Raw genomic sequence first — 18809 nt, forward strand, 5'->3', positions numbered from 1 at the left:
TTGTTTAGCTGCCTTTATTTTCCTTGCCACCTCTTCATTTTCTATTAAGTTCATTTTATGCTTGTTCAACTCCATTAATTTTTTTTATCTTTTTGTTTTGTGTATCTTTCTGTAATTCTTTCTCAAGAGTCTTATATTCTTCCTCCAGTTTTTCCCTTCAAATTATGGATTCTCACTGCATTTATTTGTGGTGATGGCCATAGCATTCTTACCATGCCAAGTGTGTGTCATATGCATCTTTCAGATGTCCATATAATTCCTTGAAAAACAGGGAATTGAAAGAACTGGTACCATTCCCTACTCACCCTTGTTGAAGCTTATTCAAGAAAAATACATACTGATAGTATAGTGTGTGTCTTTGTACTACAAAAAAGGCACAAAAATACAACTAACACATACTATATAAAAATATACTTAGCTACCAAGATGTTTTTAATGTAAGTCTTCAAAATAAAAATAAATGCTTTCTACTGTTTTTATACTTGAAGGGGATTAAAACGGAAGAAATGAAAGAGATACCGGCTACCAAGTAATAGATAAACCCATTTTATCTCTGAATTAATGGGATATAATTAAAATTTGAGAAGTCTAGTATTGTCTTTAGGAAGACATTATTTTTGAAACATTAAGACTAAAGAGGACTACACTTTTATTTAACTAAAAAGCAAAATGTATCTTTTATGATTTGGAGAATATTCAAAGAACAATATTCAGTATAAGCTGTCATGGTTCCGATTCTAAGACCAACAAAACCAGAACTCCGAGGCTAGAAGTTTCCTCAAAGAACATGTTTATCAGTTACAAAATATTGGCATGATCAAGTGAAATCGAGTCTGAAATTCCTTCCAAAGAGTTACACTATTACAAAGTCAAACTTCCCATCCCAGTGCTATGCAATCAGCTACGTTCCCCCAAAGAATAATTTGGCAGACTTTCTAATTAAACACGCAACCCACTAAGCTATCTGATAGAATGACCTTGGTTCCCACCTTGGCACCCCCTCCCTTTCTTGTGGCAACCTAGAATGAGCAAGATGGCTTCAGCCAGGTTGATATAAGATATATTGTTATTCTCATAATATTCCCCTAAAGGTAAAGTTATAGGATCCCCCTGTCTAGTCGTGTCTAATTCTACGGGGTGGTGCTCATCTCCATTTCTTAGCTGAGGGAGCCAGCATTGTTCAAAGACATTTCCGTGGTCATGTAGCCAGCATGACTATATACTGCTGACGCACATGGAACGCTGTTTCCTTCCTAACAAGTATTCCCATACGTATTTATTTTTCTTAATGTAACTGGATGTTCTTAATGATTAATTTCTATGGCAACAATGCGTTTTGTCTTCTGAGCCACAGTTAAATACCAGGCCACAACAATCCATTTCAAATACATACCCAAAAAAAAAAGCTTTCTTTAAAAGAGAATGAAGTAATTTTCCTAAACTGAGATTGACAAAATAGCTCTGCAATAATTTGCACAAGAAGGAATTCAATATCATAGCTTCATATTAATTAATATGTCCTTCCCAGTTCAACCTGTTGTTTTAATTTACTTATAGATGCTTCTAAAGGATACGGTCTGTACCAGGGAACAGTGTTCTTCCAGTCAAAAGTTCAGCCATAATGCATCCAACTGACCAAATATCAACTGAGGATAAAAAAAAATCAAGTTAAAAGGAAATTAAGTTACAAATTTCAACAGAAATATTCTACTGCTAAAAAAAATCCATACAATCTGCATGTGGTTGTTAAGAATTAATGAAGGGAAAAAAAACTAATGTAAAACTAAGAGAAAGTGGTAGGATTAATGAAAGTGATCCAATATACACAGACACACACAGAGATACACAGAGGGAGGGAGAGGTAGGGGAGAGAGAGAGGAGCGCGCGCACACACACACACACACACACACAGAGGTATTTGTGTAAGTTTAATTATGAATGAGTTATAAAACATATATCAGAAAGTATGAACTGGTACCATTTAGACTATATGTGTACAAAAATCATACTATGAAAACTATTAATTACGCTGAATGTAACATGACTTTTGATTATGGCGATAATAAAAAAACAGACATGAGTTCTGGAACCTCAGAGCATTCTGAAAACATAAGCTGTGTACAACAGCAGGACTTCGCATAGTTCTTAACATGGAATGAGAAAGGTTTGTCAGGGGAAATAATTTTTTATTTTATTTAATGTAAGGGGAATAAGAAGTGCGTGTGGCAAAACAAGAAGAGAGGGGGTCAAGAATGAAAAGATGATAAACCCTGGATAGAATATAAATCTGAGTGACTGGTACAAAAATGTATATGGAAGTGGTCTGGTAATATATAGTAAGAATGAAAATGTGTCAGATTACAAAACCACTACTTGAAGAAAGCATTAATAAGTTGAAAGGAAGAGCAAGTCTAAGAAAGTGATGGTTGGATAAAGGCTGAAGAATTCCTCAAAGTAACTCAGTAAGTTTACAGAACAAAAGACTGTTTGAAATAGTATATAGTCCAGAAATGCATAGTAAATACTGTGGGTGTGAACTAAATTTCATCTTCCTTTTCTTGTCTTCTATATCCTGCTTTTAATTTCTTTTGCTTACGACTTCTTACTCCTTTCCTGGGCTTTGTATAATATCTATTCACCTCAAAATGGAATACAGTGGTGGTAATGTACGGTACGAAACAACTGCAATAAGTATCTAATACTAAAAGAATTAACTAGCATGGGAACTTAAAACATCTCACAAACGTACTGTAATAAATAAGAATAGGTAAGTTCAGGTAAAGAACTGTTAAACAGTTCCAAAAATAACCAAATTATACTGTAAGAATAATACACTGCTTATTAGGTTGGATCTGGACAACTGTATTATGGAGCACAACCTGATGAAACATCATACCTGTTTGATTGTAATGCATCCAGTTCAGCATTATCTCAGGAGCTCTGTACCACCTGGTCGCTACATATCCTGTCATTTCATCATCTGTATGCCGCGCCAACCCAAAATCCAAAATCTGAAAAACAAGAAAAACAGACTAATATTGACACAGTTAAAGAAGAATGTGAGCAAGAGAAGCAAAAAAGGAGGGTGAGACAGAAGCACACTTCTTTTCTAACAAGCTACCCTAGGAAAAAGTCTGAGATTAAGCAAACAGAAAGAAATGAAAATTTTAAAATACAACAGATATCAAGGATTTATAATACATCCGAGACAGTGAATGCACAACAACTGTAATACTGTATCATATTAACATGATTCAAGAATGAATTATACGCAGAAGAACATTACGGACATATATACATATGTACCTACACTTCACTATCATGGTCTTAACCTATAAGATTAGACATGCTTACTTTCCATAAACAAGGTGGTATACTAACTCCAAGTTACCTTCAACTCACAGTCTTCATTCACAGCTAGGTTACTAGGTTTTAAATCCTAAAATAAAAAAGAGAAAAAGAGAATCAGCTCCACTATATTAAAATAGCTGTTCAAAACCAAGCAGTTAAATACAGTCACATCTTATTTGTAATAATTTCTACAACCTGTACTGTATTGTATTAACAGCAACAAATGCTATACAAAAATATATAACATTATCCATAAAAATAAGCCATTTACAAACAATGCTGCATTTACTATAAAAAAGTTTCAAAGATATACTGCATTTTAACAGAAAATAAATGAGAAAGGTGCATAGAATCAACACAGTAACAAGGTTGGATGTATAATGTCTTCCTTTATATGGATATGTTTAATTATTTTCATTTATAAAATTTCAATATTTTGACTTCTAGGAGAACTATACTATATACCATAAATACTGTATGCTTTAGTAATTCAATAATACTTACTCTGTGTATTATATCAGCAGAATGGATATACTAAAAGATAAAAGTTTTAATATTAGATTTAGGGCATTATTTTCAATTTACTTATGTTTTTCCTACAGCATTTAATACAGCATTCATGATTTAGTAATTGTACTTTTTTGGGTCTGCCGTGAGCTTCTTTCTATAGGAAAGCAAATATTTGCAACTAGAAATTTTAAAAAATGCCTACATGAACAATAACGTAATGTAAGATTTTCATTCTTTAGATTTAATCATTTCTTGTTACATTTTGATTCAAAATATCCATGTGCAAAGTGCCTTGGAATTTGAGCAATTAGCTAATCTCATCAACACCAACAAATTTTAAGGGAATGTCTGGCAGTTTGGGAAGTTTCAATAAAATGAAAGTTGATTAAAGATATGCTAACTAATCCTGTCTACATACACTTTGGAGAGTCAACTTCTCTTACCCCAATTCCACCTTAATGTAACTTGTTACTGTTTGTGTTTTGGAGTTACCGTAACTACTACTAAACCAAACTAGAAACGCAGAGATTGTGAGTTCTGGTCCCATATTAGACACAAAGGTGGCCTTGGGCCTGTCACACTCTTTCAGCCCTAGAAAGGAGACAATGGCAAATGCTTTTGAAAAATTGCCAATCCCCCCCCCACCCCAAAAAACAAAAAAACTGCAGTGACTTGTCCAGGCAGTCACCATGAGTCAATACAGACTTATTGGCACACACACAAAAAAAGAAGTTACTGAGATGAGCAAATTCGTTATGGTTTATTTGGCTGATTTTGTTGTTGTTTTCACTCCATTTTTCCCCATTAGTTTCTAGTTTCCACAAAAACAAATGGGCAAAGTCAAGATTTATCCAGATACAAAGACATGTTTAAAATATCCCTCAATTTGTACACCAATATCAAAATATATATTCAATTTATACCCTATTGGACAATATAAAAACATGTTTTCCTCTAGGACTGTCCGTTTTGTTAACCAAAACAAATGAGCTGAATGTTGGCTTTGTATATTATTGTTCAACTATGCCACTATTTCTCTGGGCCAATATAGGACATTTCCCAACTCTGTGTTTCCTTCCTGGAGTGAGTACAGTCAAACAGGAATCACATGATGGGCAGTGCCAATAAAAAAAAATGTAGACCATATTTCCTGAACTCATTTTATAGGAAATTAGGGGGGAAAAACTGTTCCTGAATTTAATAAAAGGGTTGAGAAAATATTACTACTGGCTACATTATAAAATTATGTTTTTCATGTCTGTTGGGAGATCTTTCCTGTCTTTCTACCGAGACGACAAGGGGGGTGGGGAGGCAGTACTTTATGATGCTATCTGCAGCATGATCTCTTCTCCTTCAGGTAGTATTTTATACATTTGAAGGGATTAGGTGAAGACTTTCATGCCCCCTTCCTTCAAATGTCAAAAGCAGTCTCCTTTTCCTCATATCTTATAAGAATATATTTTTATAACATGCAGTACAATATATTCTTATAACATGCAGTACAAGCAAATTAAAAAATGTCATGAACTAAGAGCATTAATGTGTCTAATTGTGATGTAGAGCCAAAGCTGAGCCAATTCAAGTTCAGTTGTGCAAGAAGCAGAGCCAATCCAATAGTTGTGCAACAGCATTTTTGCTTCCATCCCAGATCTCAGAAAGGACAAACGTTTTTCAAATCCATTTAAAAGGAAGTCCCTCTACATAATTCAGGAGAGCAAAAATGCAATACTGCCTTTGCCTGAATACAATTTTCACCTCTATAGATCTTTTTAAAGGAGAAAGTAAGTTTACAGAGAGTTACTATAATTATAAAACCGGAAATACCTTCAAACCTCGAAGAATTTGATAGATGAGAAACTGTACATGGTCGTCTGTGAGTTTCTGACATTTTACAATATTATTCAAATCTGCTCCCATGAGATGGGTTACAAGATATCTGGAAAACAGAAGTCAAGCCATTACTTCTTTGTAAGACATCTGAACAAATATGAAAATGACCTTGACCTGGTGTAACCTCCCCATCATAGGTCCCATCACAAGCCTCTCACTGATGACTCACACCTGACCCATCACTATACCATCACTTGATATTCCCACACCTGAAGTCCTTATAAGCAGAAGAACACACTGACATCCCCTAAGTTCTGCTGAAGATGTTACATAGCCTGGTAACAAAACGTTCAGAAACCAACCCACAAGCTCGGAGAATGAACCTTCACCCTCAAATATAAATTCCTATGCAAAAATATCCAGAAGAATGCTTCACAGAAATCACTGACTCAAGTGAACTATCATTCTTTGAGGCATTAAAGCAGCCATCTCTTTCTTTGGAAGACTGTCTCCAGCTGTTTGCATTTACATGCACAAGCAATAATTTCCCCGAAACTATATGCAAAGCAAAGCATTGGCATGTGCACACGTAAGCGTAGACAATCAGAAACAACCTTCAAAGCAGACTTGAAGCCTTCCAGAGAACATGGCTGCTTTAATATTTGAGAAGGGAAGTTTTGCCTATGTTAAATTTCTTTGCAAAGCATCCTTTTCAAATGCTTTGCACAACTCAATTCAGCATTTCTGAGATTAAAGAAACATAAGCAGAGCCACTTAAAATCATTAATTATAAACAATATATGTAGTATAATCCAAGACATGTAACAATGTTTTACTTATTAATCACCATCTTCACCAGATTTGGAAGAAGTACTCCAACTGTAAAGTGGACTCTTCATTACTGAACCACAAATCCACTGACATCAATAGCAAAACATAAAATTAATTTTGTCAAACTCCTGCTCAGTATATTGAGAAAAGTTAATTTCATCACAACTGTTTTCACAGAGAACTCTGTTATTTTACAGAAGTATAACTTTTGATGTATTTTGTAAGTGCATAATCAGCACCATAATCCATTTAATACAAAAATATGAGATGTATGTATAAAATTGCAATTTACAGAATTTTGTGTGTTATTATTTGGGAGATATATCTAAAATATTCAAGATTATTCCTTTCAAATGGAAACAGGATAATAAAAACAAACACTGTTTCATATAGATTCTGACTTGTAGGTTATAAATGTGAGAAGATAAAGACATCTCATGACAATCTCCCTCTGTGTTCACAGAACTTTTATTATGAACTAGAGGTTAGATTCCACTCAGATAATTTATTTACCAGCCCAGGGATTCACATGCACTTCTCCTTCCATGCAACCCACCCATCCACTGCAGCCATAATCAACCACTTCCCAGAGAAATCATAATAAGAGAATAAGATTTTTCAGAAGTTAATTGTTCTTCCTAAGAATGAATTAAGGAGATATTTACAATGATTCTCTAAGAAATGTAAAAAGGTTGTACAGTACACTACAGGCTATATGAACTTATTAAAACAAGGAGCCTGTCTCAACGTGCCTTTGAAAACTGTTACATACAAGTTTTACAAGTTTTAAACTCAGCTCTTTAAAATGTTTGTCACTTCATAATCCACTATCTCTCATCATACAGCTACAAGTAAACGAGTCCTTTAATGCAAAATGATGGGACAAACCTTAAAATTCAACAATAAAATCAAGAAACTATAATCTTCCCTGTTATCAGACATTTTGCTCAGCTTTTCTTTTTCTAAGTCCTTCCTGCCCCTGCCTTTCCCCCAAAAGAAAAGTAGTGAATTCTGCTTCAGAAAGCAACTGCAAATATTTTTTTGCCAACCTCTCTGTTATATGAATTATAAAACCCAAACTTTAAACTGGTATACAACTTGCAGAAGCAAACACAAAACTTAGTAATGTGTGTGTGTGTGTGTGTGTGTGTGAGAGAGAGAGAGAGAGAGAGAGAGAGAGAGAGAGAGAGAGAGAGAGAGAGAGATGGAGAAATATAAATAATGGCATACAAATGGAGAACTTCACAAAATTCTGCATGCACTTATCCTATATTACAAGTTATTCAAATACTTAAAATCAATTTATGTATGAGATGGCTTAGAAGCTATTGTTACCACATGTACAGCATTTTCTAGTATCTTATCTTCCTTTCGACATCAATATACTTACCAATTATATATTCTATGATCCTGACTGGGTGCGACACATCATATTAAGTTATGACTGGGAGAAGAGGCCACAAATTCTAGAGTGTTTAAACATGTAGGCTGAAGTTGCTGCCTGAACCTCTCTTCCTCTGCCTGGTCAGAGACAGGTGCTTGCTCAGTAGAGTGAGAATGTTGTCTATTAGGACTTTAGCACTATCCTGCAGGACTCCAATCTAGGTACACACGCTGTGAGCATGTGTGATCGGGCCATTTTTTACAACCTGGTTAGAGGACCTGGAGTGTGATCTTGCAGGCTTCAAGCCTGGGCACCGTGCTCCAGGATATATCTCTGAGCAAGGCAGGTGGAATAGAGCATGGTCTTATAACACTTTGGCTTGATCTTGCAGGCACTCGTGGTGTACATGCCACAGGCTGACTTCATTACAGGTGAGAAATGCATAATGGCCGTCCTTGAGTATGAACGGCTATTAAGAGTTCATTCTGAGGCTGCTTAGCTGTGCCAAGTGCAGGGACCAGATTTTATCCGATTGTTGAGGTTAAACCCAGGCAAAGGATATGGTGGAAGGGGAATAGTGGTAGCTATCTTGAAGATGGCGTGCAGATTTGCAAGGTTATGTGGGATTGGACAGTCTTATATTTCTGATTGAAAAGCATCATTTTGCATTTGATTTTTGGCTGTTTGTTTCTAATTTTTTGTAAGATTTTTTTTTGTTTTGTAAGATTGTAGAGTTCCATTATTGTGCTGTCTGGTATTTAGATTACAATTTTATTATTAGGGATAAGTGATGTATTATTTTTTTTGCCTAGTCCTGGCCCCAATAAAACAATTGCTTTGGTTTGGAGGAGCCAACACGAGCTTGTTTATCTTGGGGGGGGGGGGAGGACACAATACCATCAGTTTGAGAACTTCTGCACTAAACTATAAGCCATAATTCGCAAATTACAATAGCTGAGTTTAAACAACACATAAAACAAAATCAAAGTATATGAGAGACTCAGGCCACCTTATCTATGATTTTACTATTTCCTCAGAGAACATATAGCGTGAAGCAGTCCTTATGTTATTTTTCATTCCAAATGCAAGATTTGATGTCAATGCATATGCACTTTTACAGCAACAAAACTGAGGCAGGTATAGAACATAAACTATTCATGTCCTTAGATGCATACTCCTACTCACATTTGCCCCATTTACTCTCCTCACATGCAGGGAAGTTTTCACCAAATTACAAATTTAATCCAATATAAAGGCTATAATTTTTGGATTAGTGTTTTTAAAAATATAAAGTATATACGTTACAAAGTTTTGAACTGTTGCTTACACATCATTGAACTCTTCAAATGTCTTCGCGGGTGAGAATACATCTAGAAGTCCAATAACCTGTAAAGAGGGGGAAAATATTCTTAACTAAGCATATACATTAATCCATTTTTTCCCCAATCCATTTTCCCCAACTGAAGTATATTTATTATCCTAATCCAGAGTGCCTGCTATGTAAATACATGATTTAAAGCATCAAATCCTGCTTTATTTTCACTATTTTATTGTTGCCATGAATGTTATGCTTCAATTTGTACCCAAAAACGGCCACACTGTAATAAAGAAACTAAAGAGTAATTTTATACTTGGGCAGAGCTTCTATTGGCACCCAATGTGCATTGCAAAATAATAATAATCGTGTATGGAGATGTATTGGCAAACCCTGGCGAAGGACAATTCACTACCTCCTACACAAAATGGTGACTTTATGGTGATCTATCCAACTTGCATTAGATATCACTTCATTAGTCCTAAGTGACCAAAATTCAGCGCTTTGGGATGTTATAAATACAGCTTTGAAGGCCTAAATCAGAGGTGCTTAGATTCATCTCAATGCAGTCTTTATCAAGAGGGTTTATTTGTTGGAAATGCCACAACAAATAAAAATGTTACCACATTATGGTATATGTACAAACTGATCAAAAGTACTGGAAACAAATTCATCAAAACATCCAGAAAATTCTGAAAGTAAAAGTTGATTCAAATATTTTATTAAGTATAATTCAGAATCATACTGAAATGCATTGCAATTTATTATGCCAACAGTAGCAAGAAATAAATCTGGCACAATCTTACCAACAATCCAAAACCGAAAGACTAAAATTGGAGAATACAGTATATGGCATTTTTATGACAGGTTTTTTTTGAAAGACTTTTATAAATGTATGGGAATTTTAATTATTGTGGGCCAAACATTAAAAAAAATACTGTATGTGCTAGACTAGAGCTATGTCATGCTTCTTTGATTTGGAGGAAGTGCTTTGGAACGTGCAGAAGTGTGAACAGAGCACTAGCTTGTGACCCATAAAGCAGCTGCATCTCTTTCCAGGACCACACATGCCAAATTATGGAAGCTTCTCTTACACTCGTAATGACAGTGCATTTCCACTCCCACATATTCTGTAGTGATTCTTCTGAAGTATTCACAGTTGTAATATCCATCCATCCAATATCCAATCCAATTTACGTGTGAAAACCTTTCACTGACATCAAAAGTAGTATTAAAAAGTAATGGAATATTCATTGTCAACAATAGAAACAGTGGTTAAAAAACAGATTTTTTTTTTTAAAAAAAACTATAGCTAGTTACCAAAAGCTAGATAAAAAAGGTAAGCAATAGTCATATGCCATGACAAAAGTGTGCTGGAAAAAAACCCTAGTTCTCAATTAGGCCCCTGAATGCTTATTGGGGAAAGGTTAAGCAAACTTCTAGGGCAGTGATGGCAAACCTTTTAGAGACCGAGTGCCCAAACCACAACCCAAACCCCACATATTTATTGCAAAGTGCCAGGGGTGCATCAGCATTGTGGTGCCCTCGGGGGGGGGGCAGGGAGGAGCCTCTGAGTGCCACCTCTAACACGCAAAAATCAGGGGTGCAAAAATGGGCTACCATGCTGCAAGGCACAAATACAGCCACTGTGTTGCCATGGGGTACAGATACAAGGCGCTGCACCACGCAAGAATGACGCAGGAGTAGTGACTATCACGCAGGCACTAGCCCCGCCCCGTTTACAGCATGTCCATGCTCACGGCCCTGTGTGCACATGCACGCATGTAAAATGCTTCCCCTTCCCTTCCAGTCTGCCAATCGACAGTGGTTGGTGACCTCTGCTCTACTCGTGCTTGCTAATCGGCCGCTTCGCCTCCTTTGTGCTGGACAGGGCTGCTGCTCCAGGTGGCAGTGGTGGCCTGATAGACCTGCTGCGCGTGCCACAGGTTTGCCACCACTGTTCTAGGGTGAGTTCCAAACTCTAATTTTTGACTAAGGTAGGCCTGTCCTTAAAGAGTAATAAAATATATATATGGGAAAATATAGCCTTTTAGTTTAATGTTTTGCCCTCAATATATTTCAGTAATAATTTCTTCACACACATTACAGTTACAAACTATCAGTCTTTGCTACATTCAGTGCTCAATCATTATCTGCAGAATGAAATCTGATAGTCCTTGAATAATAGCAATAGCACTTAAGACTTGTATACCGCTTCACAGTGGTTTATAGCACTCTCTAAGCGGTTTACAGAGTCAGCATATTGCCCCCAACAATCTGGATCCTTTTACTGACTCCGAAGGATGGAAGGCTGAGTCAACCTGGAGCCTGCTGAAATTCGAACAGCTGAAATGCTGGCAGTTAGCAGTAGCCTGCAGTACTGCATTATAACCACTGCACCACCACGGCTCATAAACACCTTGAACCAGTCAGAATCAAATTCCTAGCAATGATTAGCCTGCAATACTGCATACTAATCACTGGGCCACCACCATGGCTCACTATAAAAATATATTATTTAGAAACAAGGCATAATGCAATAGGAACTATAGTCTGAACTGTTATGCTCAAAAAGCTGACAATCTGATCATACAGGCTCATCTGCATCATTTTGTATTGGTGTTCCTAGCATTAAAGAGAAATTAAGAGATGCTTTCAATAGAACAACTTTTCCACACTTTCAGCATTTACTAATATGTCTGAAGAAGTATTTTCGTTAAAAGCAGATTAGCTGTACTAAATTTGTACCTCAAAAATCTCCCATCAGTTCAATCCTCAATACTGCAGACTTTACTCGAATTAAATTTGTGTAGGATAGGTCTATTTATTATATACTCATAAAATGACAGGCTTAATCATTTGATTTATGTAGCTGCTTATCTTAAAGCAGTGGCTCTAGACATGAACAAGGAATTAAAACCAAAGCAATACTATTTGCAAAAAATAAATAAATACACATCCAAACAATAAAATGTGCCTAGACATCTTTAAAAAAAATCAACTAAATTCTAATCAAACAAGATAAGAACTAACAAATCATCTGAGGGTTGCTTAACCCAGACAACAACTGCACTAGAGGATGAAATGTTTTTGCAATATTGTGTTCCAGAAATATAGAGAAGCTATGAAGCATTTCACAACAGGTCCCACAGCTGCAGATTGCAGAATTAACAGTTATATTATTTCCTCAAATTTAAATATGCTCCTAGTTAATAGGAGAATAAATACTGAACTACTTTATCTCTCAACTGTCATTCTTCGCTTGAAGACTGACCTCATTTTCATTTCATTATGGTTGACATGAAAACTGCCCCATGCAAACTCATGGATTGCAGTGTTCAATTCCAATGTGTGAAATGTGCTTTTGGATTCAGCAGGATCATATTCATTGTACCCGTGAGTGGCCCTTAAAGAAATCTTTAAAACTGTAGCTGTGCATGAGCATGCCAGGTCCAAAATCCCTTTCCTGCTCAGAATTTGAATACCTGCACACTTGTAAAGTGAACCAGGGTTAACAAACAGTTCATCCTCAACTTGGCTCTGAAACCAAATACAGTGTACAATTATGTTTTGTGTCAAACTCACATTTTCATGTTTCATATGTTTAAGCAGTCGCAGTTCGCGGTAGGTCCTTTTGGCATGTATGATAGACTGAAATGGCCTGGACAATTTCTTCACTGCCACACGGAGGCCAGTTTTAGCATCAAAGGCAGAGCTATAAAACCATTTTAAAAAAAGCATTAATGGCGTAAACAGTGTTAACATTTTATTATGAAAAGGTTATCATTTATCTTATTCTTTTGAGAGACCGTAACTAAATAACTTTGTAACTCAGAATATGAGCTCCAAAAGAAGTTGAAATATATATATATATATATATATAATATAATATTCATTTTAATATACTATATTAAATGAATAAGTGTGGGAATTATTCTGGCTTTATAAAGAAAGAATGAAAAATTTTGCAATCATATAATGACTAATAACACAGAGATATGACAATGACTTCCCCTAAACTCTTTGAACGTTTCAACCTCAAAATTCACATATTGTGACATTTCAGAAACAAAAGCTCCCTATATCCATCTTGAAGCATGATAGCAAGCCAGTTATGGAAATAAAGTCCAAACTCCTCAGAACTGTAGATTGAATAACTTAACTCAGAAATATCTAGACACAGTTTTTTTCAGACGCTTGGAAGTGGTGATGATGATTTTTATTGCCATGGTTTCTGATCTAATCAGATTGACAGACAACAATAAAGAGATACTGTATACTCATTTCCACATATTTTTAAAAAATCCAGAGCATATTTTTATAATTTTTACCAAATAGCAAACAAGTACAAAATGTACAAAGGACCACCCATCAGATCTGAAGATGAAACAGATACTGTATATCTAAGTTTAGTTCAGTAAGAAATAATTTGAACTGTATTTGAATAGAAAAAACATTTGTCAGAATAAAATTATTTCAATACATAATTTCATTGTAGCAAGCCAATATAGGCAATAAATAGCTCGGATTTCTGTCTGTTTTCTATTAAAATGTATCCTAAAGCTAATGTACTGATATCATTTTAGCTTGAAATTGAATGGAAAATCTTTTTTCGCTCTTCCCCAAAGTCAGTCGTGCCTGCGCTAAATTTGAAAATAATCTCTTATGTGTTATTAACCACACTGAAATGAACATAAAAAGAGACATTCCCACAATGGATACCCAATTATTTAAGACTAGCAAGTGTTCTAGTAATATGTCTGTAATAGCTATATTGGCACAGGAAGAACTGATGTCATATACCATTAAATGACTTGATTCCTCATCATGCCAAACCTCCTTAGTCCCAAGGAAAGGTTCGTATCATCATTTACCATCTTCTCCTCTTCCTTTATATAAGCAGGTGAATAGTTTTTATTCTAATTTTCTAAGAATACTTTTGAGGTCTAATATGAATCCTAGCTGCATTTACTCAGTTAGACAAAAAAAATATGAATGCCTGACATTTTGCCTTATCAACTTACCAGGAATGCAAAAACTACTATTGTTCCTTTGGGGTCATGTCAAACTGGCCATCCCTGGTAAACTATTCCAGTTTCTGATACTGGTGTTTCATGGTTCAGTGTCTTCTAGAACACCAGGAACCAATTCTAGTTTTGAAGATTAACTTCTGGAAAATTTGCCAAATTTCTCTCAGATTGGTTGAACTGGCATGTTTAAAAAGTTCCAGTAAGCAGTCTAGTGAGCACTAAGTGCTATACGTATATAGAAGTATCCTGTGGATGTTTTCTGTGCAATAGCCAAAACAGATACCTTGTATGCTTACTTGGTTGCTAGCCTGGATTCTTCAACCTATCTGGTTTAATAGTTTAATTATCTTTAACTGATCAAATTATATACTGAATGTAGTGGATAAATCCTTAATCTTGATGCCAAACTATATGCAAAGGCACTGCTTTACATCAGGCAAAAGGAAATATAATACATCAGATGCTTAGCACTTTGATAGTATTTGTTCAAGTGTAATACTGGCAAACTAAAACGAAGAATTCAATTTAGTCTATAATTAGGAAGTTCTTTTAACCTGTGCAATGAATACACTGTAAAATATTTTCGATGACTTAGAAGCGCTCATCACCATATAGTCCAAAAATACTGTAAGAATCCTTGGGTTCCCTGTGCTATAAAGATAATGGATGACTCCATGGATAACATCTGTGAAACTTTCATGCACCAGAAAAATGTTTTTAAAATTCCAAATATGTTCATCAGTCCATGAGGCTTCAGCTCAACCCTGACAAGACGGAGTGGCTGTGCGTGCCGGCATCTCGGGAAATGCAGATTATTCCATCTCTTACTATGGGGGGTGAGTTATTACCCCCGTAGATCGGGCTCGCAACTTGGGGGTCCTCCTAGATTCACAGCTCTCCTTAGAAGACCATATAGGAGCTGTGACTAGGGGGGCCTTCGCCCAGGTTCGCCTGGTGCGCCAGTCTAGACCGGGATGCCTTGCGCACAGTCACTCATGCGCTCGTGACCTCTCGTTTGGACTACTGCAACGCTCTCTACATGGGGCTGCCCTTGAGGACCACTCGGAGGCTTCAGCTGGTGCAGAATGCAGCCGCGCGAGTAGTGTTGGGAGTCTCCCGATACTCCCATGTTACACCTCTGCTCCGCGAGCTGCATTGGCTGCCAGTTGCCCTCCGGGTGAGATTCAAGGTGCTGGTAATGACCTATAAAGCCCTACATGGCTTGGGTCCGGATTACCTATAGCAGCACCTGCTGCCGGCGTCAACCTCCCTCTGTCCAGTGCGCTCCCACAGAGTGGGCCTCCTCAGGGTGCCTCCGATCAGAGAATGTTGACTGGTGGCCCCCAGGGGGAGGGCGTTCTTTGTGGGCGCGCCAGACCTATGGAACCGCTTGCCAGTTGAGCTCCGGACGGCCCCCGACCTTCGCTCTTTCCGGCGCGATTTAAAAACCTATCTATTTGAACAATCCGGCCTGGTCTGAGGGGTTTGGATTTGGTTTTAACATTGTTTTAATTATTGTATTATATTGGGCATAATTATTTAATCTTTTTAAACTTTTGTATGTATATTTTGATATTTATTGCCCTGTACACCGCCCTGAGTCCTTCGGGAGAAGGGCGGTATAAAAATTTAATAAATATAAATATATGAAGACTGAAGTTCTGAATTATGGCTACTAGAAAAGTACTCATAGAACTCAACTCCAGGCTTCGCGTTATTTCAAGATATGAAGGTAAAAGCCCCCTGAAGAGTGAAAATAATCAAAGAAAAAAAGTATTTCCTTTAACAGTAATGTCCCATCCTCATATCAAGAATTATACATTGGACAGGTGGGGGATTGATTAAGCCAATACCCATCTCACAACATTCAGGTTTCTGTATTAATGGAAGCCAATAATCATATCCAGTTCTCAGTAGGATGTTTTGTAGAGGATTCCTATTTCTCCTTTAAAAAAAGATTTGAAAATATTTTCTACATATATTTAAAACTCTCTCCATTCTATAACCATTTTCATTGTCTACAAGAGGTCCTTTTTGCTGCCTTGAAACATAAATCACCAAACTGTTTGAAGAATCCACAAAAATATTCTGTTTTATCCTCAGCCCTTAAAATGAATGTTCTTGTGAAATTAGACTCAGGTCAGCTTAAAGCAGAAACTTGTAGAACAATTTATACCTAGAGGTGTATGGAGAATTTGACTTTTCCTCCTTTCTAATTCAATGGAGACCCCATCACACATTGCAATTTCTAATGCTAGAAGCATTAGCTAGAAGCATTAGCTGAAATAGTTAGGTTATCCTGGAAAAACTATAATATGGTTCTCAAGATGGGACAAAGTATAGGAAGTTCTCAACTTATAATCATTTGTTTAGTGACTGAAGTTACAACAGCACTAAAAGTGACAAGTTTCTCACACTTACGACTAGCTCTTGGCAATCAGCATGTATCTACCATGGTTGCAGCATCCTGGGGTCATGGGTTCATCATTTGTGACCTTCCCTGATGGTTCTCACAAGCAAAGTCAATGGGGGAAGCCAGATTTGCTTAATGACCACACGATTCATTTAACAACCATGGCAAAAAAGGTCATAAAATTGCCCCCGACTCACTTAAAGCTGCCTTGCTTAACAAAAAAAAATTCTGGTCTCAGTTGTGATCATAAGTCAAATGCCTTAAATGTAGAGTAAAAGAACAGTGAGATTTTTTAAATTGAGTATCCAGACATAGTTATTTCCCTGCCTTAAGCTGCTTGGAGGAAAGAGGGAGAAAATAGCTATTTAAAACTAGGGAGCCTGCCACAGTATGACAGAACTATACTGGTTTGCCAAAAAAGTCCTACTATATCCTATTCACATTTACCTGACACTGAATCCCACTGAATATGTTATTTTTGAACAGACAGGAGTAGGAAGTAAAATCTAAGTCTTAATTAAATCTTCGAGGCCACAAGGGCATAAAATATAATGCTAAATTAGGAAATTTAATAATCATCTATATGAATTTAAAATATACTGCTTTTCTCATGTGTTGAAATGAGAAAACAATGTCTCAAATTCTCAAAATTAGAAGTGTAACATAAATAGACCTATTTTCTAGAGATATAAATATTAGAAAGAAAACTTAGGTGCTAAATCTTTAAAAACTGAACCACATTTTTTACAGAAATAAAAGTATGCTAATTCTCTGTACATCTGTATATTAACTATAATATACATAGTGCTTTTAGATTGGCTCAAATAAATCATTAAAAACTCATATAAACAAACTCTTAAAAATACATTTCTAAATACATTTTGTTGCCAAAAAAGCATGTCCAAACTGAATTTGAAATGGCTATATAAAATCTGTATCAAGAAACTTATAACTTTTATAGGTACCTTTATTTGAGATATTTGAAATAGATTGAACAAAAATATTCATAGATCCAAGTAGTCAGTAGGCATGTACATTTATTTTAAAAAACTTAACAAAATGTATTTTAATATTATTCCAATGTACTTTCTGTAGAATAAAGGTAGTCCTCAACTTACAACAGTTTGTTCAATGGTCATTGAACTTACAACAGCACTGAAAAAAGTGACTTATGACTCTTTTCACTTAAGACCATTGCAGCATCCCCAGTCATACGATCAAAATTCAGCCTTGTCAACTGATTCATATTTATGATGATTGCAATGTCCAGGCATGTGATCATCTTTTCTGACCTTTGGACAAAGTCAATGGGGAAACCAAATTCATTTAACAATTGTGTTACTATAGTGAGACACTTAACAACTATGGCAAGATAGGTCGTAAAAATGGGGCAAAATTCACTTAACTGTCTTGCTTAGCAACAGAAATTTTGGGCTCAATTGTGGTCGTAAGTCGAGGACTACATGTATATGATGCATTTTGAATAATGGTCTACTATTTCAATTTTTGATTTCTGGCACAATGTTATCTGAGAGGTTCAGTGCTGAATTCATTTTCCCAAAGTAATGTACACCATTTAGAGAAGCCATAAGAGACTAATACAGTATGAACTAAAATCACTGATATGTCTATTGACTAATCCTACTGCATTTGTTAAGCAATGTACTTGTCAAAAGTACTTTACTTCCTTCTGATTTTTTTTAAACTTAGGGGTAGGAAAATTTACCAGCATAACTGACTTTTAATGTTTTTGTAGATTCTACTGGAGAATTTTCAGGCATGCTATACAAAGCCAGACCAGCCCCTAGCAGCATTTGTTATTTACTTAACCTCCATAATGGAAAATAAAAAAAATATTGTTTCATTTGGAATCTATCCTCCTCCTCTTTAAAAAGAAAAAGGAGTGGCAGAATGAATCTATAGAATCTGTAAGCTATTGCAATAAAATGTTTTGACTAGAGGCAGTAATCATTATAACCATTTTTAAGATGCCTATAATGTTAGCAAAAATCTAGGTATTTCCACTAAAGCAAAAAGGTAGACTACCTCTGCTTTATTCACTAACTTAACATACCGGAGCTATTATTTGTAGTGATTTGTCACTGAAGCTGGGTTTTTTTAACCTTCTTTCTCTATGAAGCACAA

At 36.0% G+C, this 18809-nt stretch overlaps 1 protein-coding gene across 4 annotated transcripts in view; it reads right to left on the reverse strand.

Annotated features, from left to right (window-relative positions):
* The window catches only part of MAPK14 (mitogen-activated protein kinase 14), a 44595-nt gene that overhangs the window by 23775 nt on the left and 2011 nt on the right, over window positions 1-18809 (reverse strand). For all 4 annotated transcript variants that reach the window (XR_014491955.1, XR_014491956.1, XM_083358079.1 and 1 more), the window contains exons 2-8: window positions 12807-12936; window positions 9234-9292; window positions 5686-5797; window positions 3856-3885; window positions 3392-3439; window positions 2897-3011; window positions 1575-1646 (exon numbers count right to left, since the gene is read on the reverse strand). Coding sequence is in view for 2 of the 4 variants with exons in the window: in XM_083358079.1 (XP_083214205.1) it covers window positions 1575-1646; window positions 2897-3011; window positions 3392-3439; window positions 3856-3885; window positions 5686-5797; window positions 9234-9292; window positions 12807-12936 (566 nt within the window). In the remaining 2 variants the exon portion in view is untranslated. The remainder of the gene's footprint in view (window positions 1-1574; window positions 1647-2896; window positions 3012-3391; window positions 3440-3855; window positions 3886-5685; window positions 5798-9233; window positions 9293-12806; window positions 12937-18809) is intronic.

This window comes from Vipera ursinii (genome assembly GCF_947247035.1).
Source record: "Vipera ursinii genome assembly, chromosome: 3".
Classification (NCBI taxonomy): Eukaryota; Metazoa; Chordata; class Lepidosauria; order Squamata; family Viperidae; genus Vipera; species Vipera ursinii.